Consider the following 26,668-nt stretch of genomic DNA (forward strand, 5'->3'; position numbering starts at 1 on the left):
CACTCCTGTATTTGCATAACCACGCCCCCGGGTTCAGCCCCGCCCAGCGCCGGCTGCAGCCGGGTCCGGGCGCTGTTTCCTCCCGGCGCTCCCAGTAAGAGCGAAACTGGGAGGGAAAGCGCTCCCCATTCCTTCCCGCTGCTCCCAGGATCGCTCCCGGGGCTCCCAGGAGCGCTCCCGGTGACGCGCGGGACGGGGCCGCTTTGGAACCCCCCGGGGCAGACGCAGTTGCTTTTGTGCGTCGGCACCACCCGGGCCGGGCTGGGAGCGGAGGAGGAGCGGGAGGAAGAGGAGGGACAGAGGAGGAGGAGGATCGGGAGGAAGTTCCCCCCTCGGAACCCGAGGTGAGCGGGGAGGAGAAGCTGGTCCCAAATCCATCGGGGAACGTCTCCTGGAGGGATTTTTTTCGGGGCATGGGATGTTTGGATCTTGCAGGACCCCAAAGCCGAGCCGGAAATGGCTCTGGAGGGATCTTGGCGGGTCCCACGTGTCGATCGCCGGTACCGGCGGGAAGAGCCGGGACATGAGCGGGGTCCGGGCCCCGGGGCTGAAAGGGGCACAGATTTCTGCAGCTGCAATGGGACAGCAGGACCATCAAAGCCAACGCGCTCAGCCCTTGTTTTCCCCCCAAAATAGGATTTCCCATTACCAAACCTTGGCCCGATGGAGGAGGAAAAGGTGGCGAGGAAGAAGAAGATGGTTCAGGAGCCCCAGGCAGGTGAGGAGGAAGTCAGTGTCCCTTTCCCCCTCTCTCCTGCTCCATCTTCCAGCCCAGCCTGAACCCTGGCTGCAGGACAACCCCGCTGGTGATGCTGTCCAGCCTGGGATGCACTGTGGGGATCTCCGTCCCCTTCCCTTGACATGGAGGCAAATCCCATCCTCTCCTTGTCCTTCCTCCCCCCAGACAAGGGGCTGAGGACAGAGACCACGGGGGACAAATCCCTGCGGCAGAACCTCGTGGAAGAAGTCGTTTTGAGTGGCTCCAGGGTGCAGGAATCCAACAGGGAGGAAAAGCCCCGGAGATCAAGCACGACGAGGGGCTGCAAACGCAAATTTCAGGAATCCGAGGAGGAAAGATCCACCCTGGGCCAAGGAGACAGCCAGAGCTCGGAGCTGGATGTCCCTGAGCAGCTTCACAAGGGGGAGAAGCCGCACAGGTGCTCAAAATGTGAGAAGAGGTTCAGCAGAAAATCCAGCCTGATCCGCCACTGCAGAATCCACATGGGGGAACGGCCCTATGAGTGTGGGGAGTGTGGAAAGAGTTTCAGGTTGATCTTCGACCTAAGTGTCCACCAGAGGAGCCATACTGGGGAACGACCCTATGAGTGTGGGCAATGTGGGAAGAGGTTCAGCCATGTCTCAACCCTGATTGTCCACCAGAGGAGCCACACTGGGGAGAGGCCCTACGAGTGTGACCAATGCAGGAAGAGGTTTCAGACCAGCTCCCATCTCGTCCGGCACCAGCGGATTCACATGGATGAAAGGCCCTTCCACTGCCCCGACTGCGGGCTGGGCTTCAGGTTCAACTCCAACCTTGTCAGGCACCGGCGCATCCACACCGGGGAGAGGCCGTATGAGTGTCCCGAGTGTGGGAAGAGCTTCAGCAATAGCTCTGTCCTGAATGTCCACCGGCGAATCCACACGGGGGAACGGCCCTATGAGTGTCCTGAGTGTGGGAAAAATTTCAGCCGGAGCTCCACCCTGACTGCCCACCAGAGGAGCCACACCGGGGAGGGTCTCTACGAGTGTGGGGAGTGTGGGAAGACCTTCAGCTTGAGATCCAACCTGACTGTCCATCAGATGATCCACACTGGGGAGAGGCCCTACGAGTGCGACCAATGCGGGAAGAGGTTTCAGACCAGCTCCCATCTCGTTCGACACCAGCGGGTTCACATGGATGAGAGGCCCTTCCGCTGTCCCGACTGCGGGATAGCCTTCAAGTATAACTCAGCCCTCGTCAGCCACCAGCGCATCCACACCGGGGAGAAGCCCTATGAGTGTCCCGAGTGTGGGAAGAGCTTCTTCAGGAGCACTCAATTGAGCAGACACCAACGGAGTCACCACTAAGGGAAGCCGTGCGAGTACCTTGAGTGCGACAAGTGCTTCGTGCGCTGCTCCAGCTCCATCCCCCATGGTTGGATCCATGCTGGATGATCCCCAGTGACCCCCGGTGGGCAGAGCCCCGGTGATCCACACTGCTGGTGATCCATGTTGGGAAGACACCTGGCAGGGGCCCCCACATCATTCTGGCTCCCTGTGGCCTGGATTTTCATTTCTTTTTGTCCTTTTAAAACACCAAAACTGGGATAAAAATAATGACATTGAACTAAGACATGGATGTGGTCATGGGGGCATCTTCCAGGGGATGTGGGGGATGCTGGATGTGAGGGAGTGGAGCAATCCTGGCAGGGACTTGGTGGTTGCTCGGAGTTTTGGGCTTCCCAGGCTGAGCAGCTCTGGCTGTGCTGGGAGACCCTCGTGAAGGTTCTGAGGCAGCTGATCAAGGACCCCATGCCCTGGAACTGTCCCCATGTCGCCCCAGCCTGGTTCCTGGTGTCCCCTGTCCAGGACCCCTCTCTCCCCACTGTCACTCCCCTTGTCCCCTGCCCATTCCTGTGTCACGGCACTCCAGGTCCCGTTCTGCTCCCATCCCTGTCTAGATCCCATTCCCCGTCTCATTCCCTCCCCCTGCTTCGTATTCTCTGTCTGGGTGCCGGTCCCATATTACCTGTCCTGTTCCCATTCTTTTATTCCTGGTCCCACTGCAGGTCCCGTATTTCCATTTTTATTTTCCCTCTCCTGTTCCCATATTCTACTTCCCGTCCCATTACTGATCCTGGTCCCACCTTCTAATACCCATCCCATGTTCTCTCTCTGGTTTCTGTTTTCCTGCTCCCTGTCCCATTCCATATTCTCATCTCCACTCCCTTTCTAGGTCCCTCTCCCGTATTCCCAGGCCCATTCCCAGTCCCTGTCTCATATTCCCGCTCGCAGTCCCCAGTCCTGGCCCCTGGCTCCTTTCCCCTTTCTCAGTCACCACACCTGGTCCCTGTCAATATTCCTACTCCGTGTCCCCTATTCCCAGTCCCTGCTCATAGTCCCCATCCCATTCCCGGTTGTCCTGGGGCGACTTTGTAATGCTTGTATCCCCAGTTGTCTGTTTTGGTTTTGATGGATATTAGTAGAAAAGTTCTACACCTTTAAGACTGGTTCTGAGAGCGAAGGAGGTGGAAGAAGAATCGCGGGGTTTGTTTGCAGAAACTACCCTCACTCCTCTGCATTCTGCTCCTGGACAGCGAGAGAGAGAGTTCTTCTTTGCTTTTTAGTTAGTTTTTGGCTAGCTGAGACGCAGAATTTCCCTGGACTGTTTTCTCTAATTTTTCTTGGAACTGTATAAACCTGTTCTGGACTGCCAACCCAGAAAAACATCCGGAGCTCACTCCTGCAGCCCACTGGGGCCCAGGACGGCATTTCCCAGCACTGGAGAGACTGATAAGAGTCTGGGCTTGCTACAGTCCATGGCCAGGACTTTCTCAGTTTTGCCATCTCTCCTCAGAAAGGCCAGAGGTTCTGTTGTTTATTATTCTTCATTGTTTATGTGCTTGTGGGCACTTTGCTTGTTGAATAAAGAGTTCTTTCTATTTTTCTCAAATAAATTTTTTTCCCAGACCAGCTGGGGGAGGGACAACTTGGGTTTGCTTTCCAGAGGGACCCATTTGGAAGTTTCCTACCCAGTTTGTCCTAAACCAGGACACCGGTCCCTGTCCTCATTCCTGGTCTCATTCCCGGTCCCTGTTTATATTCCCCGTCCCATTCCTGGTCCCTGTCTGCATTTCTAATCCCTGTCCTCATTCCCGCTCCCTGTCCCCATCCCCATTCCTTATCCTGGTCCCCATTCCTGGTCCCAGCCCCCAGTCCCAGGCCCTGTCCTGATTGTGGGGAGTGTGGGCAGAGCTTCAGCCGGAGCTCCACCCTGACTGCCCACCAGAGAAGACACACTGGGGAGGGTCTCCACGAGTGTGGGAAGAGCTTCAGCAGGAGCTACCACCTGATCCGCCACCAGATGAGTCAGAAAGGGGGACGGCTCTACAAGTGTGGGGAGTGTGGGAAGAGCTTTATCCACAACTCCAACCCGATTGTCCACCAGAGAATCCACAGAGGAAAACGGCCCTTTGAGTGTGGGGAGTGTGGGAAGAGCTTCAGCCAGAGCTCCCACCTGAAATTCAAAATGACAACATCAGCTGTCTTGATCAGCTCGGTGGGTTACACTGTCCTAAAAGGCAATCAGGTTGGAGAAGCAGGACTCTCCCCCTCATGAAGCCACGCTGCCTGTGACCAAGGACTGCATTGTCCTCCATATATTTTTCAATGCCTGCCTGAATGATCTTCTCCATCATTTTACCAGGCACTGAAGTGACACTGACAGGCCTGTAGTGTCCTGGGTCATCCTTCTTGATTTCTTGGAAAACTGTTAGCCAGCATCCAGTCAGGATGGACTTCTCCAGATTCACAAAACTGTTCAGAAATCATCAGCTGTTCTTTGAGTATTCTTGGATGAAGAGAATTAACCTGGGTAAGAGGTGAAGCTGTGTGGCTTCTTATGGCAATTAGATTTTTCACACCAAATGTGGATACAAATTGTATCCACATTTAGTTCACGTGGATACAGTGCTGTTGGTCATGGGCACTGGCAGCTACCCATAAAGAACTGGCCAAAGATATTCAAGTCACTGCTCCAGTAGCGGATAACTCCAAGAAAACTGGTCAACTGGTCACCAGTGTGTGGTGCTTAAGATTAATTGGCTTGTTTGCTGAAAGAGATTTAATTCCTTCTCCCCTGGGGCAGTCCTGTAGCACCCAGGCAGAGAAATGGCTTTGTTTGGTTGGATGGAACTGGGCTTGGGTAAATAATTGAACCACTTTCAAAGGTCTTAGTGTGCTTTCACCTAGGGCTTGTGCTTGGCTTAGTGCGGACACAACCTCCACATTCAGGCTGGGAATACTTACAGGGTCTCATTAGAGAATGCATTTCAGTTGATCCTGAAATAAATTGGGTATCTCAGTTGCCGTGTATGGCACTGTTTGGTAGCAGTGTGTCCACCTTGACCATCATCTCTGGGTTCAGTTTGGTTTAGGGCTATAGACTCTCCATCCTTTCATTCTCTCGCTAAGATTCCCTTCCTCTCATCTCCATCACCAAGCTCTGCCTGAAGCCTCCTCATACGATTGGAGCTTGGTGGTGAGCTGTGGTAGCATGGAGATGGATGGTGGTTGCTGCTACCTCTCCCAGAAAAGCATCTTTTCTCTAGAAGCCGCTTGGGTGGGCTCACAGCTGTCACTCAAGTCCACACACGCACACACCCCCATAGCTCGCCCAGCGAACTAAGACCGGAAGGGTCTCCTGTATAATATTCCAGTGAGGTTCATTTTTCAAACTCAGGCCGAAGGTTTCAGGGACAGAAAAACCGAGATCAAAGGAATATCCAGGATTAAGTATGGGGGTCAGGAGCCAATGGTCTGAACACAGGGGCAGTACGAGGGCAAGGCAAAGAGCAATGACCTATAGGGGACATAAGGGCAGACCATCAGCGAAACCACAACCAACTGGGAAACAGGGAAAGGAGAAACCTTCTCCAAGTTGGGACATATATGAGCAATAGAGGTGGGCAAGGCCCACGGGCCAATGGGAAAAGCAAAACTGAGGTAGATTAACAGAATGCTGCAGAGCACCCTGGGGGAAGCCTCTTTGCTCACCCTAAGCTATGAGGCATCCTTGAAGCCTGTGGTAGATTTTTCTAAGGCATTGGCCTAGGAGTTTCCCTCAGAGGATCGAGGGCCTCCACACTCCCTCTCATCTCCATCACCAAGCTCTGTCTGAAGCCTCCTCACACGATCGCACTTGGTGAGCAGCCCCTCTGCCTGCAGCTTCTTTTCCTTCTGCTGACCCTGCTCAACAACGCCGCCTTTCCCAAAGCCTGCTCTCCCTCTCCAGGGGATTTCAACCCCCTGGACAACAGACAGCCCTCTGCATGTGGCATCAGGGCTTAGGAGGATCATTTACCCTTAGGAAAAGCCCTGGCTCCCAGCATCCCTGCACTTCCTCTTCTGCGACTTCTTTCTGCTCCCTAGCAGCTGCTGCCCACACTTGCGCTGTCTCTGCCTGCCCTTCCACAGCCTCTCCCTTTTCCTTAGGTGCCTCTTCTTCTCTTTTTTCCACTGCCTGCTCTCCTGCCTCTCCCTTCTCTTCCACAGCCACTTCTCCAGCTTTGTCTCCTTGTCCCACACTTGTCTTTTTCTCCTTCTCCTCATCCTCCTCACCCTACTGATTTCCTGTCCTGGCTTAGTCACTCTCTTGGTTTCTAAAGGTTTCCATGCCTGGTCTCACCTCTCCCTTTCACCCGCTAATTCTTCCTGCACATTCCCAACTCCTCCTCATTTGAACCTCTCTCCATGTCCTTGTGCTCACCCCTTGTGCTGCCTCCTCATCCCTGTCCATGTACCCAACGTGTCTCCCAATGCATTCTCCCACTCTGCAGCCTTATGGAGCCCAAGGTGCATTTGTCTGCTAAAGTCCCTTTCCATAATCAGCAGAGATTCCAATTTTGCTCTCTGTCTTGGTTTGGGAAGACAGGTATCTGCCAGGTAAAAAAGCTGGAGTTTCTTTTGGAATGGAGAGTGTAACCCCCCCGTCCACCCCCCCTTTTTTTTTTCCAATTATAAATTTACAATCAGAGGCTCTTAGGCAAAGATTTGGGAAATAGGAATAGCAGTTCTTTACTGGTATGTATTACAATGCAAACAAACACAACACCCCCCCAACAACTACAGCATTAATGACAAACGACAACAGTGCCAAGAACCTTGAGGGCTTTGTTTCACAAAACCCAGGGCAGTTTGGTTCCGCTGTCCCTGCAGGATCCTCAGAGCACCAAGCTGAAACAGTGGAAAAGTCCCGGGCTGGTCGCTGGGATGGCAGGGTGTCCCGGCAGGCAGGGGCAGGATGTCCCGGCAGTGCAGGGGGTGCAGGGTCACGCTGGAGCAAGGGGAGCAGCGCCGAAGAAGCCGAAGGCGAGGCAGAAAGCGGCCCAGCTTCCGCGAGTGCCAGAGAAAACTCAGGATTCAGGCCGGACCGGTGATAGTAGATTTCCCAGGACTGGATCCCTTTGGCCACAGTGAAACTCTTCCACCCAGCAACAGCCGTTCTCTCTCTCTCCGAACGCCGGAAAAAGAAAAGCCTGGAAAGCCCGCAACTGCCTCAAGCTCTGTGTTTTACCTGCGTTATCTCCCCCTTCCACCTTTTGTCCACCTCTTTGTTTCGGTTAAGTACTCTCAAGTATCCAACACTTGATTTCCTTGGTAACTTGTGGGGAAAAAATTCTTTAGAGAAAGAAGGAACAAATCTAAGCTGCAACACTCATTTTGCTTTCCATCTGAATGCTTTTGGAAGGAGTTCACCAATTTTTGTAGAAATTTCTCTCTCCTCTTGCTCTCCATCTAAATGTTTTAGCAAGGAGTCATGAATCCTTTTATCCTTTTGAGCTGTCATTGATAACTTAGGATTTTAGCATCTATATTTTTTCCTGTATTTGTAGTCCTGCAATTCTTTAGTGTATGACTCTAAACTCCATACAGAGTGTTCACTACTGCTTTCCCCTTTTGGTCAGACAAAACAATTCCTCCCCAGGACAGGGAATCAAGGACACCTTATTGTATCAGGCCGGAGAAGCATAAACAGAAGTGAGTTGAGGGGGAACAAACTTGGATTAAATTACTTAATTACCGGAAGCTGTAGCTGGAAGATTAACCATCAATATGCAAATGGACCCAACTTATAAAAGTATGAAAAGCCATGACCTGTTGTCCATTTTTGGGTGTAGCTCCTGGGGGTGCTTTCTCTGCCTGAAATGTACCTGAAGGCCCTTCAATAAATACAACTGCTGTTTATTCCCTTAATTTTATCTGGCCGGTTTTTAGGTAGTCCCAAGAAGGCATCAGGCCAAAGCCCTCTCTTTTCCCTTCTCTCTCTCACCTTTCCTATCGTGCCCTGAATCATCATCTCCCACCACCCCAATCTTGCTTTGGGGGGTCCCACTCCCCTCCCACTTCTTTTGGAGTTCCCACCCCACTTTTCCTCCCTCTTGCACACATTTCCCATGGGCTCCCCCTTCCCGTGCTCCCCGCTCACCCAAGTTCCCTTGGCTCCAAGCTGCGGGGCTCCAAGCACCACCAGTGTGGCCCCAGCTGCCCCCACAGGCCCCATCTGCAGCTCTGGGCAGGTGCTGACACACCAAAAGCAGCTGTCCAGTGCCATGGGAGGCTCCAAGATCATCCAGTGCTGCATGATGCTATCAGAAGAAATGACCTGACAGAGCAGGTGAGAGTTTCTAGAGTTTAAAGTCAACAAATCTCCTCTTCCCAATCAATTTCTGATGTTCGTCTCTGTGCACATGGATGTTTCTGCCCCTGTGTTCAGCCAGGTGCCTACGGGAAACCAGAAGGACATGGAGAGAACCAGCCAGGTGTCTTCCCAACATGGATCAGCAGGAATGTGGGTCACCAGGGCTCTGCCCAATGGGGGTCTGTCGTTCTGCTCCTATTGTTCTCCAAAGCCCCGGGTAGCAGCAAAGAGCTGAACAGCGAGTGTGGGGAACGGCAGGGCACAAACGGTGCCAATGCTGAACCTTTAGGGCTTTCAGCCCTACGCCGTGTGAAGGAGTCAACGACAAGGACCCAGGCAAGGGAGACGAGGGAGGCTCTCTCCGTGAGGTTCCGACAGGTTTACTGGAGTCAAAGGGGTCAGGGAGAGAAGAGCAACTGGCACTGCTGCGTAGCAGCCTTTAAACAGGGGGTGGTACATTGGGTGGAATAAAGCAACAGCCAACGGGTATCCAGCGGGCGGGGAAATCAATGGGAGGTACAAGGAACAACAACCAGTGGGGTACATAAAGGGGAGGATACAAAGCTCAGGCACCAACCAGGTGCTGTGGAACACAGAACATTCTAGGTAAAGGGGAAGGGCTGATCTTTGATGGATAGGCAGGGGATTGGCACAACTGAGGATGGGCATAGAAGGGTCAGGAACAAAGGGCAGGGACAACTTGATGGACAGGAGGGGTGGTGGGAGCATTATGGACAAGACCAGCTGTGAGGGAAAACGGAGGGGAGTCAGGGGTACACCGCAACAGGGGTCCTCTGATGGGGGATGGAGTTGGAGCAGCGGACAAAACTCTTCCTACAGTCAGGGCCCTCACAGGGTTTCCCTTACTGGTGGCTCCATTGGTATCTGGGGAAGTGAGAGCTCCTGGAGAAGCTCTTCCCACACTCAGGACACTCAAAGGGCTGCTCCTGGGTGTGGATGTGCCGGTGGGTGAGGAGGCTGAAGTTGTGGGTGAAGCCCTTCCCGCGGTCCGGGCAGCGGAAGGGCCTCTCCTCTGTGTGTGTGCACTGGTGCTTGAGGAGATCTGGACTGCTCCGAGCCTTTTTCCCACACTCAGAACACTCGTAGGGCTGTTCCCCAGTGGAGATCTTCAGGTGGGAGGTCAGATTGGACCTAATGCTGAAGCTCTTCCTACATTCCAAGCATGTTTAGGGCTGTTTCCCGGTGTGCGCACGATGGTGGGTGATGTGTCTGAAGCTCTTCCCACACTCCCCACAGTTTTAGGGCCATTCCCCAGGGTGGATCTTCTGGTGCCAGAGCAGGTGGGAATTGTCGCTGAAGCTCTTCCCACATTCTCAGCACTTATAGGGCCGTTTCCCCGTGGGCACCCGCTGGTGGTAGAGGAGGTGGGCGCCATGCCTGTACCTCTTCCTGTTGCTAGAGGACACGAAATGAAAGACACGCACGCAGTTAGCAGTCAGGGCAGGAAAAGAGGGCAGTTTATTTGAGACTTCAATTTATATAGATTCTGGACAATGACCAGGGATTGGAGGATGAGGTTGTCACCTCTCCAACCACACAGGCCAAACTAGAAGTCTATCACTTATCCCACTTCAAGAGAGGAATGATAAACATGAAGGACAGTTTACATTCCATCACTTCTGTTTACCTGAAATCTGTGAGAAGCTCCACCACAAAAATGCAAACATCATAACGCTGAAAAAGATCAGAGGAACATCTTCCCACACTCGTAGGACCGTTCCCCCCTGTGGCTCCTCTGGTGGGCAACCAGGTTACAGCTGTGGCTGAAGCTCTTCCCACATTTCGAGCACTTGTGGGGCTTCTCCCCATCCTGAAGCTGCTCAGGGACCCCCCGCTCTGAGTTCCAGCAGCTTCCCCAGCCCAGTGTGGATCTTTCCTCCTGGGACCCCCATGATGTGTGTTTGCAGCCCCTCCTCGTGTGAGATCTCCAGGACTATTCCTCCCCATTGGATTCATGCACCCTGCAGCTGCTCAAAACAGCCTCTTCCATGAGGTTCTGCCCCAGGGATTTGTCCTCCCTCGTCTCCATCCTCAGCCCCTGTAAGAGACAGTCCAAAGATCCCTCATCTGCCTCCCGACCATCGTCAAGGACAGAGACTGAAACCCCTAAAGGGACTTAAAAATCTCAACACAGGAGTTCTGGCTTGGCTGAGGTGGGATGTTGGCCAAGTGCTGCCTGCAGGTGTGTTCGATGGAAAAACCCCGCACCCGTATCGGAACATCAGAACCTGAGCAGAAACAATGGGCAAGTCACGGTGAAGTGACCGCGCCTACTGACACTGCGCCTGCTGACTTGTACTGGTTGACACTGTACCTGCTGACGACCGACTTGTTCTGAGTTCTCAAAACGAACACACTGTAATGATTTTCCCCCACCTGTTTGGCCAAATGCCTGTCGCTTCGGAGAGGACTATGAGGACCCCTGAGTTAACCAAAGACTTTGAGATCTCCCCACGGAAGAAGACAGAGATATTGGCTGGACCATGAGGATTTCATCTCTCCTTTGGTAGCTATAACCCACCCCCACTTTCTCTTTTCTCGCTAACCTTTATTTCCCTTCAAATCCCCTCTATCGCACTTGTGGGCACTAAATAAAGCTGCATTTTTGATTGAGCAAACTGAGTTGTCCCCCGCTGTGTCTTTTGCGCCTTGAGATCCTTAAAACGAACCATCAGGTTCCCCGCACGTATTTGCAGACCCTGACACCTGGTCACGAGATCTTACACTTTTATAAGTTTTGGTCCATTTGCATATTGGGGTTTAATCGTCCAATTACAGCTTCACGTTGTGAGGTCTCATCCTTCTTGTTCCTCCCTTCAGTCCACTGTTGTTTGTGCCTTAGGGCCTGAAAGGTGTCCTTGGTTCTCTGCAGAAAAAGGATTTGTTTTGTCTACCTACTCTGTGAAGAGAGCTTACTGGCACTAACATGAGGCTTGGAACTACATCCCTAGGCAGCACAGAATCTGCAAATATGAAAACTAAATCTTAAGAAATCATTTCCCCCCTTTAGAGGCTTGACAAGGCCTTTTACTTGTCGAGTCTCTATCCTAAATATTTACTAATAAAGGTATTCAATAACAAGTAAGTAACTAACAATAGTGAACAGCTAGCAGTAATGAACATTTAACCAGAGATAAATATCTAGCAATAAAAAAAATACTAAACACCAGTAATAAACATCTAACAGTAGTACTGTCTTGTACAATTAGGTATCATGGAAAGAAGGATTGTGATTATTGTGTACAGTTCTTTAAGTACAGAGGAGAAATCATTTAAAGCATGTTTTTGTCTGCATCAGTCTCAGTCTCTATTTTACAGTTGTTTCTGGAGCAGCTCTCTTAACTCTGGAATAGTCAATCCAGGGTCCTTTGCCAGCAATTTTGACCGTGATGAGAGTGGTTAGCAGAACTTGGAATGGTTCTCTCCACCTGGCTTGTAGAGGACCATTGTCCCACCACTAAACATAGACCAGTCTCCAGGTTGGAATGGATGTGCAGGTGTGTCGAGTCCTGTGGGTCTGGTTAGCACGATGTAAGTCTGGAGCTTCTGCAAAGTGGAATCTAAAACCATTAGACATCTCTATAAATCAAGTTTCCCCTTCAGGTGAATTTCACCAAAAATATGTGGGATCTGATATGGTCTGCCATATAGTATTTCATAGGGACTGATGTTATCCCTCTTTGCATGGTAACTCCACAAAATCTATTTGCCAGTAATTCCCAGGAAGATCCCCTGCTTTTGTTACTCCTAATACAACTCTTTTCCTCGTGTCAGGGTTGTTTATACAGCATATTTCACATTTGGTCACGACTGATTGTATAATGTCAGTCATTCCCTTTCTTATTACCACCTTTTTTAGATGTTTCAGAAGGTTTTCAACACCACAATGTGTGTTTTCATGTTCTCTTTGAACCAGCTCTTGCAGGACTGGGGTGGGACTACAACCTGATTTGCTGGTGTAACAGCCCACCCACCTTCTGTGATCTCAGCTTTAAGGAACTTGATTAGTTTGTGGTCTGCTTTGTCATATTTTGGAGTGAAGCCTGAAAAATTAATATCTTTCTGTGGAATTACTGCGAGAATTCCTTTTTCTGCAATCCCTCCTGCTGCTTTATCAGGAAAGCAGTTTCCCAATTCTGGAGTGATTTTCCCTTTTTCGGTGACCTCTACAAGGCATGATAGCTACTTCTTCGTGTTTTTTAACGCTATCTAAGAGGGCAAGTATCTGTTCAGCATGTTTGCTTTGATTACCTTGAGTGTTCAGAAGTCCTTTCTCTTTCCAGACGGCTCCATGGGCGTGGACAACACTAAATGTATATTTAGAGTCAGTCCATATAATTATATTTAGCTTTTTCCCTTGGTTCAGGTCTAAGGCTCTCATTAGTGCAATCAGTTCAGCTTTCTGTGATGGCACATCTGCTGACAGGGCCTTTGCCTTGATTCCTTTATCCTGTGTGGTTACTGCATAACCCGTCATCCTTTTGCTATTTTTCATAAAGCTGCTCTCATCTGTAAAAGGCTCCCAATCTGGATTTTCCAGGGGCACATCTCTCAGGTCTGATTGACTGGAATAGACTTCTTCAGTAAACAGTTATTTTTAGGCTCATTGTCCATTCAGGTGGAGGACAAAAACATGGTAGGGTTAACAACAGAAGTTGTTTTCAGGGTAACATCATCCTGTTCTAATAACAGTGCTTGATATTTAAGCATCATGTTACCAAATAGCCAGTGCTTCCCTTTGGTTCCAGTACAGCTGCTACGGCACGGGGTACATACACTACAATGTGTGGCCCAAGGATGAGTTTTTGGGCTTCCTGGATCAGGAGGACTGTGGCTGCAGCAGCCTTCAGGCATCCTGGCCAGCCCTGGGAAGCACTGTCTATCTGTTTGGAAAAGTCGGCCACAGCCCTCCGTTGATTCCTGAGGCGCTGTGCTAGTGCCCCCAAAGCCAGATTCAGTCTCTCCTATGTAAAAAGTTCAAAAGGCTTAGTTATGTCTGGTAGTCCCAGTTCCAGGGCTGGCAATAGAGAGTGTTTCAGCTATTTAAATGTTGCTCCAGTGTTTTCATTCCGTAGGATAATTCTTTTCTTGGCTGCTTTTAATGCCCCATATTGGGGTTTTACCAGCAGTCCATAATTAGCTATCCACAAACGACACCAACCCACCATTCCCAGGAAAGCTCTCACCTCTCTCACAGTACGGGGCTCTGGGAGTCGACAGATGACTTCTTTCTCTTCTTTGCTGAGCTGCCGGTCTCCATGGAAGATCTCAAAGCCCAAGTAAACTACTGCTTCTTTGGCAATCTGTGCTTTGTCTTTAGAAACTTTGTACTCACTCCGTCCCAAAAAGTTTAATAAACTTACAGCAAGTCGTATGCAAACATCTCTAGTTTTGGCTGCAATCAGGATGTCATCTGCATATTGAAGAACAACTCCTCCTGGCTCCTGTTCTCTCCAGTCCCCTAATTCCTTTGCTGGCTGATTTCCAAATATTGTGGGGCTGTCCTTGTAATCTTGCAATAAATCTGTCCACGTGAGCTGAGTTTTCCTCCCTGTCTCAGTATTTTCCCACTCAAAAGCAAAGAGCTCCTGGCTGTTTCCAGGCGCAGGAATGCAGGAAAAGGCATCTACAAGAGTAAACCACCCTAATTTGCCTGTCAGTGTGGTCAGAAGGGTGTAGGGATTGGCTACTACTGGGTGTATGTCCTCGGTGGTTTTCTTAATTGCTCTTAAATATTGTACTAATTGATAACACTTACCATCTGCTTTCTAAATGGCTAAAATGAGGGTGTTGAATTTGTTTTTACATTCGCTATTCTGTATCAACTCATCATTTCTCTTACTTTCCCCCTGTTTTCTCTTTAAGACCAACATATGCTCCTTTTTCTCTGGCTCCTGGTGACAAGCTAACCGCATAAAGAGCCTCGCATAGTCTAGTTCGTCCAAGTATTGGTCTTTGCATATGTGGGAGATTAAACTTGATATTAACTTCTTATCAAGATTCCTGAATTCAGGCCACGTCTAATCATCATCTAGGTCATAAATCGGCCAGATTTTTTTCTGAGAGTCTAGTTAAAGTTTAGATTTAAAGAATAAGGAATCCCCCCCAGTTAAATCAGTCCAATTTGTCAAAACTAATGCCAGGGGACTATCTCTTGGGATGTTGTAGTTGTCACTACAACAATATTCAGAAGAAGATGTACACCCCATACCTCAGCAGTTGCAAGAGAGAAAGTAATTAGGGCGAGAGGGAAGGAAAACAAGCAAGGATGAGATTCGAACCCCTGCCCTTTGGAGCCACAAGGCAGGGACTCTCACTCCCTGCGGCCCTGCTGGCCTCACGCCAACCACTTCAATCTAACCCCGCTTTTCAGAGTGTCCTCCGCTTGACCTTCAGGCCCTTTCCCGAATGCTCAACAGAATACCTTCCTATTCAATTACTCACACGCCTCTGTCAGGTCCAAAGAACTTTGGATTCCTGGGCTCTGATACCTCCTGGGCCACAGCTGGGGCTGCCACCCTCTCGGGGTGCCGGCAGGAGCTGGGTGTTCCTCTAGTCCAGGGGGGTTTTCAGATGCCTCACTGTCCCTTGGTGGTTGCCAGAAACTGATGCCTGGAAAGCTGACCTAAAACAGAGACTGGACAGAGATACAGAATAAAGTAGTTATTTACTGAATCCAGGATCCACCCTGGGCAGGACAGGAGCCTGACCAAGGCCGCACCCCGGGTGGACCAAGAATAGTCACAAAAAAATGACTGCCCTGTCACGAGATCTCACACTTTTATGAGTTTTGGTAGATTTGCATATTGAGGTTTAATTGTCCAATTACAGCTTCACGTTGTCAGGTTTCATCCTTCTTGTTCCTCCCTTCAGTCCACCGTTGTTTATGCCTTAGGGCCTCGAAGGTGTCCTTGGTTCTCCACAGAAAAAGGATTTGTTTTTTTTTACCGACTCTGTGAAGAGAGCTTACTGGCACTAATATGAGGCTGAGAACTACATCCCTCTACAGAATCTGCAGATATGAAAACTAAAGCTTAAGGCATCAGTGTTCCCCGGCTGTCCCTTGTCCATCTGCTGTCCCCTGTCCCTTGTCTCTGTTGGGCCGGGGGTAGCAGCAGAACCTGGGGCAGCCCTGAGGGGAACAACCCTGAGCCCCATCTGAGCCAGTTCCCCCAGTGATCCCAGAATGAGCCCAGTCACACTCAATGTGGTGCCAGTTGCTCCCAGTATGATCCCAGTTGTCCCCAGCATGGTCCCATTTCCTCCCAGTGTAATCCCAGTTGCATAGATCCAGTCACTCCCAGAATATGATCCTATTCTGATGCCATCATGATCACAGTTTCTCCCAGTATAATCTTGGTTGCTCGCAGTTCCTCCCAGTCTGACCCCAGTTGCTCTCATTTGCCCTCAGCATAGACCCAGTCATTCCAAGTATGATCCCAGTATGAGTCCACAATGATCCCAGTCTCCCCCAACATGGTCCCAGTCAATCCCAGTTGCCCCCAGTGTAGACCCAGTCACTCCCAGTCCCTCTCAGTGTGTTCCCAGTCACCCCCAGTACGGTCACAGACACTCCCAGTATATCCCAGTTGCCCTCAGCATACTCATACTAACTCCCAGTCACATCCACTCGTCCCAGTAAGATTCCAGTTTACACCAGTATGATCCCAGTCACTCTCAGTCTAATCCCAGTATAACCCAGTTGGTCCCACTATGATCTCTGTTGCCCCAGTTCTGGTCCTGCTGGGTCCCAGTGTGCTCTGATCCTGCTCCCAGTGGGTGCCAGTCCTGAGCCCGGTGTAACCCGGTGTATTCCCGTGTATCCCGGTGTATCCCGATGTATGCCGGTGTATCCCGGTATATGCCGGTGTATCCCGGTATATGCCGGTGTCCCAGTCCATCCCAGCCTGTCCCAGTCCATGCCAGTCCCTTCCCGGCAGCCGCCGCCCTTTCCCGGATCCTGCCCCTCCCGCCCCCGGAGCTGCCGCCGGACGCCCCCCAAGATGCTGCAGGGGCTCGGGGGCTTCGTCTGCCGGGGCCGGGGCTCGGCCTCCGCTGCGGGAGAAGGTGAGGGGGGGTCCCCGGGGCTCGTGTCCCCCCTCGGAGCGCCTGTGACTCCCCCATGTCCCCCCATGCCGGGCTCACCCCCTTTTCTCTCTCCACAGATCCTGACACAGCTCCTGCTCCCCCCTGGGAGGGGCTTTGGGGAGCCCCCCGGGACCGCCTGGAATCCCCATTCCTGGGCACTGGGACCCCCCCGCATCTCCTTCCCCAGCTCCGGAACCCCCTGCACCCCCTATCCTGCACCGACACCACCCCGCACCCCCTTGCCCGGGGATCCTCCTCTCCCAGACCCCGCATCCCCTGTTTCCGTCAGCCCGGGGAGCCCCGGAGCCCCATTCCCGGCCGGCCCGGGGCACCTCACCCCCAGGCCTCCCTTTCCTGGGAATCCCGGGCTGGGCACGGGGCTCTGCAGCCGCTCTGCGATTGATGGTCACCCAAAGGAAAGGGAGAGCACAGCAGAGAGCGAGGGAAGGAGATTGGGAATCAGGGATCGGAGTCCCCATGCCCAGTCCCGCCCCGCCGGGGGTGGGAGCCGCAGCCGCAGGAAAAAATGGATCCACGGATGGCGGCGCTTCCCCCGCTTTGGGCCGAAGCCCGCGGGTTCCCGGCACAGTTGGAGCGCAGGCGCCGGGAGTTGAGCACAGCCCGGCTCGGGGGTCCCGCAGAGCATGGCCGAGGAGGGTCCCGGGGGATGCCCGGAGGGGATCCCGGGGAATTCCCGGGAATTCTGCCGTGCGCACTCGCCGCGCTCCCTCGGGCACTTTCGGATCTGCCTGGTGACCGGAGACGTCACTGCAGACTCGGGCTGCCATTGGCGGGCACCAAAGAGGGGCCCCCGAACCCCCATTCCTGGGCGCCGCCATGGCCCCGAACCCCCATTCCCGGCCATGGGTTCCACCCTGCACCCCCTTATCCGGCACCGACAGCCCTGCACCCCTTTCCCGGACATCCCGCCTCTCCCTGCCCCCAGAGCCCCCTTTGCCTTGACACAGAGACCCCCTGGACTCCTATTCCTGCCAATCCCAGCAGCCAGCACCTCCTATCTCAACAGTGAGGACTCCTGTTCCCAACCAACCCGGGTTTCCCCACCTTTTGATGGGAATGGGGACACCGGGGACCCTTGGAGCTCCCTTTTCTGACCAAGGGAACCCCCGTAACCCCACCCATCCCACCTCTACCCACCGCCACCGTCCCCTTTTGTCAACCCTGGAAGCCCCAAAGCCCCTTCCCTGCTCTCCCAGCTCTCCCCGTTGCCCCTTTTCTTCACCCGTGACCCCCCAGCCCCCAAATGTCCGTGTCCCCCCAGTTCTCCTCTCCCTGCGCTCCCTGCCCGTGGCGCTGTCAGAGCCCGGCCCGGGCTTCCCCCAATCCCTGTCCATGGGTTCCCTGGATGGGATCCCCTTCCAGCACCGCCGCTGCCAGTGGGGCCGGGCGGAGCCGCAGCCGCTGGGGATGGCGGCCGGAGCCCAGCCGGGATTTTGGGATGGCCAGAGCCGGCACAACGAGCGGCACCGGCACGGGGCCACCAGGGAGCTGCAGATGCTGCAGGAGCGGCACAGCCAGAGGGAGCTGGGCTGAACTGGGGGACCCTCAGTGGGTCCCACATCCCCCTGTGCCCCCTCTTCCACCCCCTTCCCATTGTTCCCCCCAAACTTACTCTCCCCCGAGCTCGGTTTGGAGTGACCCAGCCCGACACCATTGTGTCCTGGCCGGGAGGAGGAGGAACAACAGAAGGGACAGAGAAGGAGGAAGATAAGGAGCAGAAGGAGGAGAAGGCAGAGGAAGCCCCACGTGCGTTCCCCGCTCTCTGAATCTGCAGCTCCTTCGCCCGGAGAGCATCGGCCCCATCCCGCAGGTGCCCGGGGAAGGGAAACTCACCCCAAATATCCCGGGGGAGTCCCCAGGAGGTGTTTTGGGGGGTCCCGGTTTCGGCAGAGTCCCGGCGGTGGCCACCGGGTTTGGGGACTGGGAGAGATCTGGGCTTTGGGGACCCCCTGAGCGGGACCCCAGAGACAGGAGAGCCCCAGGAGCCCAAAGCAGGGACCCTGAGAGGGGGGACCCCTGGGACTGCCGGGACCCCGTTGGGGGGTGCTGGAGCTGGAGGGGCGGGATGGCTGGGAAAGGGGTTCGGGGCTCCCGGTGCCAGCAGTGGCTGCTCCCAGAATGAGCCCAGTTGCCCCCCGCCATGTGGTTCCAGTTTCCTGGGCACTCCCAGTATGAGCCCAGTCAGTCCCTGTTATTCCCCATTATGATACAGTTTTCCCCCAGCAGGATCCCAGTTGCTCCCAGTTCCTCCTACTTTCATCTGCTGTGTTCCCAGTTCTCCCACTTGCCCCTAGTATAGTCCTAGTCTCTCCCAGTATGATGCCAGTCTCTCCCAGCAGGGCCCCAGTCACTCACACTTGCCCACAGTTGCTCCCAGCATGGTCCCAGTTCCCCCCAGCACATTCCCAGTGGCTTCCAGTGTGGTCCCAGTCACCACACTGCATGGTCTCAGGCACTCCCAGTATATCCCAGTTTCCCTGAACATTCTCGTAGTCATTTCCAGGCATTCCCAGTTACCCCAGCATGGTTCTGCTGAGGTAAATGGGATAAGACTGCCCCCAGTTTTATCCCAGTCGCTGCTAATATATCCCAGTTTTTACCAGTATGCATCCTGTCATTCCCAGTTGCTCCCAGTTTCTTCCAGTGTATCCCCATTAAGCTCTCAGCATGGGCCTGGTAGCTCCCGGTAACTCCCAGTCAGGGTCCCATCACACTCACTATAATCCCAGTATGATTGTAGCCACTCCCAGTACGATCCCAATCACTTGCAGTCTAATCCCAGTCAGTCCTAGTCATTTCTAGTATGATGCCCTTGGCTCCCAGTGGGATCCCAGCTGCTCCCTGTCAATTCCATCATGACCCCAGTAGCATCCAGTATGATCCTCATGGCTCCCAGTATATCCCCATCACTCCCAGTATGCTCCCAGTCATTCCCAGTTGCTCTCAGTGTGGTTCCAGTTGCTCACAGCCTCTTCCTGTCAATTCCAGTATGATTCCAGTCACCTTCAGTGTGATTCCATTCTCACCCGGCATGGATGCAGCTGCTTCCACTGTGATCCCAGTATGATCCCAGTTGCTGCCAGAATAGTTCCAGTTGTTCCTAGTTCCTCCCAGTAAGATCCAAGTTGCCCCCAGTTGCCCCGAGAATATTCTCAGTCCCTCTCAGCAGGGACCCAGTCATGCCCAGTAGCCCCCAGCACGAATCCATTAACTCCCAGTTTCCCCCAGCGTGGTCCCATTTGTCCCACGCGTGGTCCCAGCTGTTCCCAGTGTGGATCCAGTCACTCCAGTATAGTTACAGACACTCCCAGTATATCCCAGTTTCCCTCAGCATGCTTGTAGTCCTTCCCAGGCACTCCCAGTTGCCCCAGTAAGATTCTGGCTACCTCAGAATGATCCCAGTCTTTCCCAATTACTCCCAGTTCCCTCCAACCTGTTCCCAATTTCTGTCAGTTGCCCCAAGTGTGGTCCCAGTTTCTTCCAGTATGATTTAAGTTTCTTCAGTTTTGGTCCCAGCCTGCTCAGCATTATTCCAGTACCTTCCAGTTGATCCCAGCTGCTCCCAAGGTGTCCACATTTTTCTCCCAAGATGGGCCAGTAGCTCCCAGTAACCCCCAGCCGTGATTCATTCACACCTGCTGTAATCCCAGTGACTCCAAGGATGATCCCAGTAGGACCTGTATTCACTCCTGGTATGGTTCCAGTCACTTCCAGGAGGATCCCAGTCACTCCCGCTAGAATCCCAGTATGAGTTATTGCACCCAGTCATGCCCAGTATGATCCCAGTCATCCCCAGTATGGTTCCAGTCACCCCCAGTATGACCTCACTCACTCCCAGATACTCCCATTATTATTCCAGTCATGCCCTGAGTGACTCCCTGTCACTACCAGTGTGGGCCCAGCTGCTTCCAGTTGCCCCTAGTATAGTCCCAGTCACTCCATAGATTATCCCAATGGTCCCAGTCATGCCCAGTTGCCCCCATTGCAAACCCAGTCACTCCCACTCACTCCCAGTTGCCCCTGTGTGGTCCCAGTTCTCCCCAGCATGGTTCCAGCTGTTCCCAGTGTGGTTTCAGTCCCCCCATTATGGTCACAGACACTCCCAGTATAGCCCATTTGCCCTCGGCATACTTGTTGTCATTCCCAGTGATTCCCAGTTGCTCCTGTAATGTTCCAGTTACCCCAGTACAGCCCAGTCACTCCCAGTGATGCCACTGCTGGGATCCCCCACTCCTCTCTGCATTCCCCCCTCCCAGCTATCCAAGCTCCCAAGGGGAGCCCCAAGGGCTGGAAGTGCCCAGCCAGGGTCCCCAGCAAGGCCCAGTGTGGATGTGCAGCCCCCAGTTTTCCCAGTTTCCCTCTCCTTTTCCCCGGGCCGGGTTCCCCCCGGCCCCAGCGGATGGGAGCAGCCGAGAGCCCCGTGCTGCCCATCCCGACCTGTCCCAGCTCCATCCCCACTCCTCCCGCGGGCTGCCAGGGCTTCGGGAACGGGGCACCGGGGTGTGCCTGCTCCTGGGGGAGGAGGAGGAGGGGTGGAAGTGGAGGGATGGAGAAGGAGAGTGAGAAGGGATGGAAGCAGGAGAAGGAGGTGGGGTTAAGCAGGAGGAAGAGGATGGGGTGGAAGAGGAGGAGTGCGAGGAAGAGGAAGAGGAGAGACAAAGGAGGATCAAGGAAGGCAGAAGTAACCATGAGGTCGAGCACTCCCTGAATTCGCAGCCCCCCACCCATGGTATAATCACCCCCCATCCCAGAGGTGACCAGGGAGGGGGAGCTGGGCCCAGATATCCTTGGGGGTCCCTGGGTTGGGGTTTTTTGTGGGGGGATGTTTAGAGAATGAAGAACTCCAAAGCTGAGTGGAAAATGCCCCTTGGGGGGACATTGGGGGGTCCCAGTGGCAGCTGCCGGCAGAGGCAGCCTGGAGGAGCAGAGCCCTGTGTCCCCCAGGAGCCCAAAGTGGGGAGCCCAGAGAGGGGGGAGCGCTGCCATTGGCGGGACCCTCAACAGCCTGGAGAGGGGCAGGGGGAACTCCTTGGACCCCCTGCACCCCAAAGCAGCGAATAAGGGAAGAAGGGACCCCGGATGCCAAAATACCCCAGCATTCCAAAGTGGTGAGACAGAAGAGGTGAACTTTTTGGATTCCTGGCACTCCCAGCAGCCTGGGAAGAGCAGGATCTGAGTAGACGGGGGACCCCCAGTACAAGTGTGACCCACATGAGCTGGGACTGGGAGGAACCCCCAAAAACCAAAAAGACCAGAGACAGGGAACTCCTGGGAGGCATTTTCAGGACTGAATCTTGATGTTTGGGGGGCTTTTATGGACCCCAGAGGCTGGGTGACTTCTAGAGATGGACTTAGGCACAGGGACCTTAAGACTCAATGTGCAGATCCCTTTTTTTCCCTAAACCAGGATTTCCTCTTCCCAAACCTTGGATGGATGGAGGAGGAGGCTGCAAGGAGGCAGAAGATGCCCTGGGACAGCCAGGCAGGTGAGGAGGAAGTCAGTGCCCCTTTCCCTCGCTCTCCTGCTCCATCTCCCAGCCCAGCCTGGCCCCTGGCTGCAGGACAACCCCGCTGCCAATGCTGTCCTGCCAGGGATGCACTTGGGGGACCTCTTTCCCCTTCCCTCTGGCATGGAGGCAAATCCCATCCTCTCCTTGTCCTTCCTTCCCCAGACAAGGAGTTGGGGATGGAGACCAGGGAGGACAAATCCCCACGGCAGAACCTCGTGGAAGAGGCTGTTTTTACCAGCTCCGCAGTGCAGGAATCCGATGGGGAGGAAAATCCCTGGAGATCCCACAGGAAAAGAGGCTCCAAACCCATCTCAAGGTGTTCTGAGGCTGAAAGACTCACCTTGTGCCAGGAAGGCGGCCAGAGATCGAGCCAGGGCTCTGAGTTGGTTGTCCCTGAGCAGCTTCATGATGGGGAGAAGCCCCACAAGTGCTTGGAGTGTATGGAGAGCTTCAGCCAGAGGTCCCACCTGATCCGTCACCAGATGATCCACACTGGGGAGAGGCCCTACGACTGTCCCCAGTGTGGGAAGAGGTTTCAGACCAGCTCCCATCTCCTTATGCACCAGTGGACTCACACAGAGGAGAGGCCCTTCCGCTGCCCTGACTGCAGGAAGGGCTTCAAGCAAAAGTACAACCTCGTCACCCACCGGCGCATCCACACTGGGGAGAGGCCCCAAGAGTGTGGGGAATGTGGGATGAGCTTCAGCCAGAGCTCTCACCTGATCTGCCACCAGAGGATCCACGCCAGGGAACGGCCCTACGAGTGTGAGCAATGTGGGAAGAGCTTCAGCCGCCGGTCCAGCCTGATCCACCACCAGAACATCCACGCTGAGGAAAGGCCATACAAGTGTGGAGAATGCAGGAAGGGCTTCAACCAGAAGTTCCAGCTGATCATCCACCAAATGATCCACACTGGGGAGAGGCCCTACAAGTATCCTGAGTGTGGGAAGGGGTTTCAGACCTGCTTCAATTTCCTCAGGCACCAGTGGATTCACACAGAGGAGAGGCCGTTCCGCTGCCCCGACTGCAGGAAGGGCTTCAAGCAAAAGTACAACCTCCTCACCCACCGGCACATCCACACTGGGGAGAGGCCCTACGAGTGTCCCCAGTGTGGGAAGAGCTTCACCCAGAGCTCTAACTTGACCCGACACCAACGGAGGCACCAATAAGGGAAGCCCTGCGAGTGCCCGGACTGTGGGAAGAGCTTCGTGCGCTGCTCCTACCCCATTCCCCCATCAAAGGACCCACATTGGGCAGAGCCCTGGATCCCCACAGGCACCCGGATGAACACAGGGTCAGGAACGTCTACTGGGACTCTGATCAACAATGTAAATGAATTGAGAAGAGCAGATTTTTTTTTTTTAATTTACAGCCCAAAAAATCTGTTCTGCTCTGTTTTTTCTTCTGATGGCATCAAGATAAATTGGATGGTCTTGGTGATATTTTTGTACCTGATTAATTTCTGTGATTTTTCTATAAAACACCCAGAACTGGATTAAAAATAAGCAAAATTAAGTGACGAGATCTAAAGCTGAATCATTTAACCTGGATTTGAGTGTGAATTTGCGGTTCAGTGGAATATTCAGGAGGGTTTAGGTGTTCTGGGAGCACTCACGCCAAGGGACATGGCTATGGTCTCATAGTTGTTGCAGCAGAACGTGTCCACTTGAGCCCATCTGTTCTCCAGGAATTCCAGCTTTCTGTCCCTGTCTCTGGCCTGGATCTCCGTATTTGTGGTGTCCCCCCAACGTGCCCAAATTGCTGCTGAAGTGCCCGAGGTGCTCCTGGCTGTGGATGTTCCTGTCCACCAACCTCTCCTGGTCAGGGCCATGGGGGCCTGTGGGGAGTTTCTGGGATTCCAGGTGGGACTGAGAGAGGCTTTTGTGGCTCTTGGGGGTATTTGTGTTTCTGGGAGGGGATTTGGGGGCCTTCTGGGGGGGAGTTGTGAGGGAGTTTTGGGGTGCTGGCAGGGCTGTGTGTCTTGGAGAGGATTTGGGTGGATCTTGGGGGAGATGTGAAGGGGGAATTGTGGCTTTTGGGGTCATTTACGTTGCAGGGAATGATTGGGGATGTCCTGGGCAGGAGCTCTGAGGTGGTTTGAGGGGTCTGGGAGTGGTTGTGGAGCTGGGAGGGGGTTTTGGGGAAGTTGTGACTCCCCCAGACCCCCAAAGCTCCCACCAGACCCCACCTCAAAGACAGTGCTGCAGTTTTGGGGCTCCATGTTGGGGTTCATCCTCCTGGTGCTGCAGGAGAAGGTGAGGAGGGACCACAGGGGCTGTGTGTGTGTCCCTTCCAAAGCGTGTGTGACCCCCCATGCCGGTGTCACCCCTTTTCCCTCCCCACAGGGCTCCTGCCCCAGCTCCTGCTGCCCCCTGGGAGAATTTGGGAAGGGGGCAGAGGGGCGGCGCAGCCCCCGCCGGGGGATGACCCCGGCCCAGCCCCTTTGTTTAGCACCAAGCTGGGCTTGGGGCCGCAGGGGGAAGAGGCCCAGGGGAAGCAGATCCTGCAGGTGGGACAGGGCTTGGGCTCAGGGCAAGGTCCTGCCCTGCACACCTGGCTCAGGTGTGACCCTGCCCCGGGAAGGGAGCTGGACATTCCCATCCTCATGGATCAGGGCTGGGAGCAGCACTTGGAGCACAGACATGGAAATACCGGGAGCGACTGGGACCACACTGAGGGATCCTGGGAGCAACTGGGAGCAACTGGGAACGACTGGTGCATGCTGGGGATAACTGGGATATACTGGGAGTGAGTGAGATCGTGCTGGGGGCAACTGGAACCATCCAGGGGACTCTGGGGTGAGTGGGAATGAGCATGCTGGGGGCAACTGGGATATACTGGGAGTGTCTGGAATGATACTGGAGGGGCCAACACTGGAAACCACTGGGACTATGTTCGGGGCAGCTGGGAGCAACTGGGCATGACTTTTTCTATACTGGGGGCCACTGAAATCATACTGGCAGTGACTGGGACTGTACTAGGGGCAACTGGTTGCAACTGGGATCATACTGGGTGGAACTGGGACAACACTAAAAGGGGCCTGGGATCATCCTGGGAGTGACCAGGAGCAGGCTGTGGGCAGTTTTGAACATGTTGGGGGCAACAGGGGGATATATTGTGAGCCACTGGAACTGCCCTGAGGGTGACTCGGAGTGGCTGTGGGCAACTGGAATGATGCTGGAAGCGACTGGGAGGAAGTGGGAATTACTGGGAGCATGCTGGGAGTGACTGGGATGTACTGAGAGAGACTGGGAGTCACTGGGACCGTACTGGGAGTGACTGGAACCATGGCATGGCCTGGGCTGGGTGCTGTGGGGCCTCAGGGTGCAGAGGGAGCACTGTGACCCTGCGGGGCATGCTGGAACCAAGGGGACATTGTGACACTCTGGGCCCGCCCTGCCCGTGGGGTGTTCCAGGAGCCCCGGGGTGCCCAGGGCAGCAGAGCAGAGCCCCTGGCTCAGGGCCTCTGTTTCCTCAGAGCTGGAGCCAAGGAAAGATGGAAGCGGCCCCTTAAAGAAACCCTCAAGTTTCCTGCAGTGGCTTTCATTTATTCCCTGCAAGTTTTCCATTGGAACTCCATCCCTCTGGAAGGGACACACACAAACCAAAGCCCCTCCTGACACCTCTCCCTGGCCCTCTGGGCACGGGGCAGCTGCTCTCAGCTGGCAGCAGGGCTCCCTGCACTCCCACAGGCTCCACTCCTGGGGAACTGGCACCACGCAGGAGCAGCCCCAGACCCCACAGCCCGGGAATACTGCCCCTGGCCAAAAACACCCACCCAACCTGACAGATCCAGCCATGCCCAGGAGGATGCTGGAGCCTTTGACCTCCCTGGGGATGACCTGGCTGGAATGAAGGAAATACAGGGCCTGCAGGCTCTGATAGAGGACAAAGAAAGATGAGGGTCAAAATGAAAGACCTGAATTCATCCCACAAAGAAAGGAAATGGCTCCAAGAGATTTCCTGTCTTGGGCAATGGTGAGTATTAACAGAACATGGTGTGGCCAAGAGGAAGAGCTGCTGCTCCGACACCATTAGAGTAGCATCTTTCTAAGTGAAGGCAGATTAGGGTATTTTTGTTCTTATCACCTGTTTACCAGGGCCAGCGTGTCCATGGCATGGGAAGCACCAGAGAGATCCTTCACCACCCAACTGACAGCTGCCATCTCTCCTTCAGCCACAACATCCTCTGAAGTGCCTCTGTCCACGAATTCCATAAGCAGCCACAGTTCCTCAACAACAGGTAGCTCAAAGAAGAGAAGAGTGGCCTGGAGACCAATGTGCACAGCTAAATCACCTCATGGAAGAGAGTCCAGCTGAGTCTTGTTCCCAGGTTACTTGTAAATGAAAACAGAATCAAATGGAGAGACATTCCTTTGAAGCCAAACAGCCCTTGGAATGGGCACCGTCTGAATGAGAAAGGCCCATCCCTGAAAAAGGAGATGTCTTAGATGGCGAGCAAGGGAGAAAGGCAGTTTAGCACCAGCAGAGACGAATCTGGCAGCAGGACACAGCCCATCAGCTGGGTCACCATCCTAACTCATCAGTGCCACCAGGAGCTCCGGGAACAAGGCAAGGCAACTTTGACAGTTCTCCATGGGAGGGAGTGAGGGGCGGGCAAGGCAAGGCA

General features: G+C 53.8%; 2 protein-coding genes across 2 annotated transcripts; both read left to right on the forward strand.

The window, feature by feature from the left end:
* The first annotated feature begins 44 nt into the window (after positions 1–44).
* On the forward strand, positions 45–3,656 carry LOC136304027 (zinc finger protein ZFP2-like). Its single transcript, XM_066207713.1, has 3 exons — positions 45–344; positions 637–718; positions 905–3,656. The coding sequence occupies exons 2-3, from the start codon at positions 664–666 to the stop codon at positions 2,065–2,067; spliced, it is 1,218 nt and encodes a 405-aa protein (XP_066063810.1). The 5' UTR covers positions 45–344; positions 637–663; the 3' UTR covers positions 2,068–3,656.
* Positions 2,375–23,207, forward strand: LOC136303975 (zinc finger protein 271-like). Its single transcript, XM_066207641.1, has 4 exons — positions 2,375–2,383; positions 3,944–4,221; positions 11,085–11,094; positions 22,437–23,207. The coding sequence occupies exons 1-4, from the start codon at positions 2,375–2,377 to the stop codon at positions 23,205–23,207; spliced, it is 1,068 nt and encodes a 355-aa protein (XP_066063738.1).
* Positions 23,208–26,668: the final 3,461 nt, after the last annotated feature.

The sequence above is a fragment of the Chamaea fasciata genome, unplaced genomic scaffold, assembly GCF_029207755.1.
Source record: "Chamaea fasciata isolate MVZ Bird 193981 ecotype frontalis unplaced genomic scaffold, bChaFas1.0.hap1 SCAF_46, whole genome shotgun sequence".
Taxonomy (NCBI): Eukaryota; Metazoa; Chordata; class Aves; order Passeriformes; family Sylviidae; genus Chamaea; species Chamaea fasciata.

Excerpts from the sequence above, each read along its gene's own strand:
- LOC136304027 (XM_066207713.1), top strand. The coding sequence starts at position 664 with ATGGAGGAGGAAAAGGTGGCGAGGAAGAAGAAGATGGTTCAGGAGCCC. Across the intron at positions 719-904 it reads GGTTCAGGAGCCCCAGGCAG|ACAAGGGGCTGAGGACAGAG; the intron begins GTGAGGAGGAAG and ends TCCTCCCCCCAG.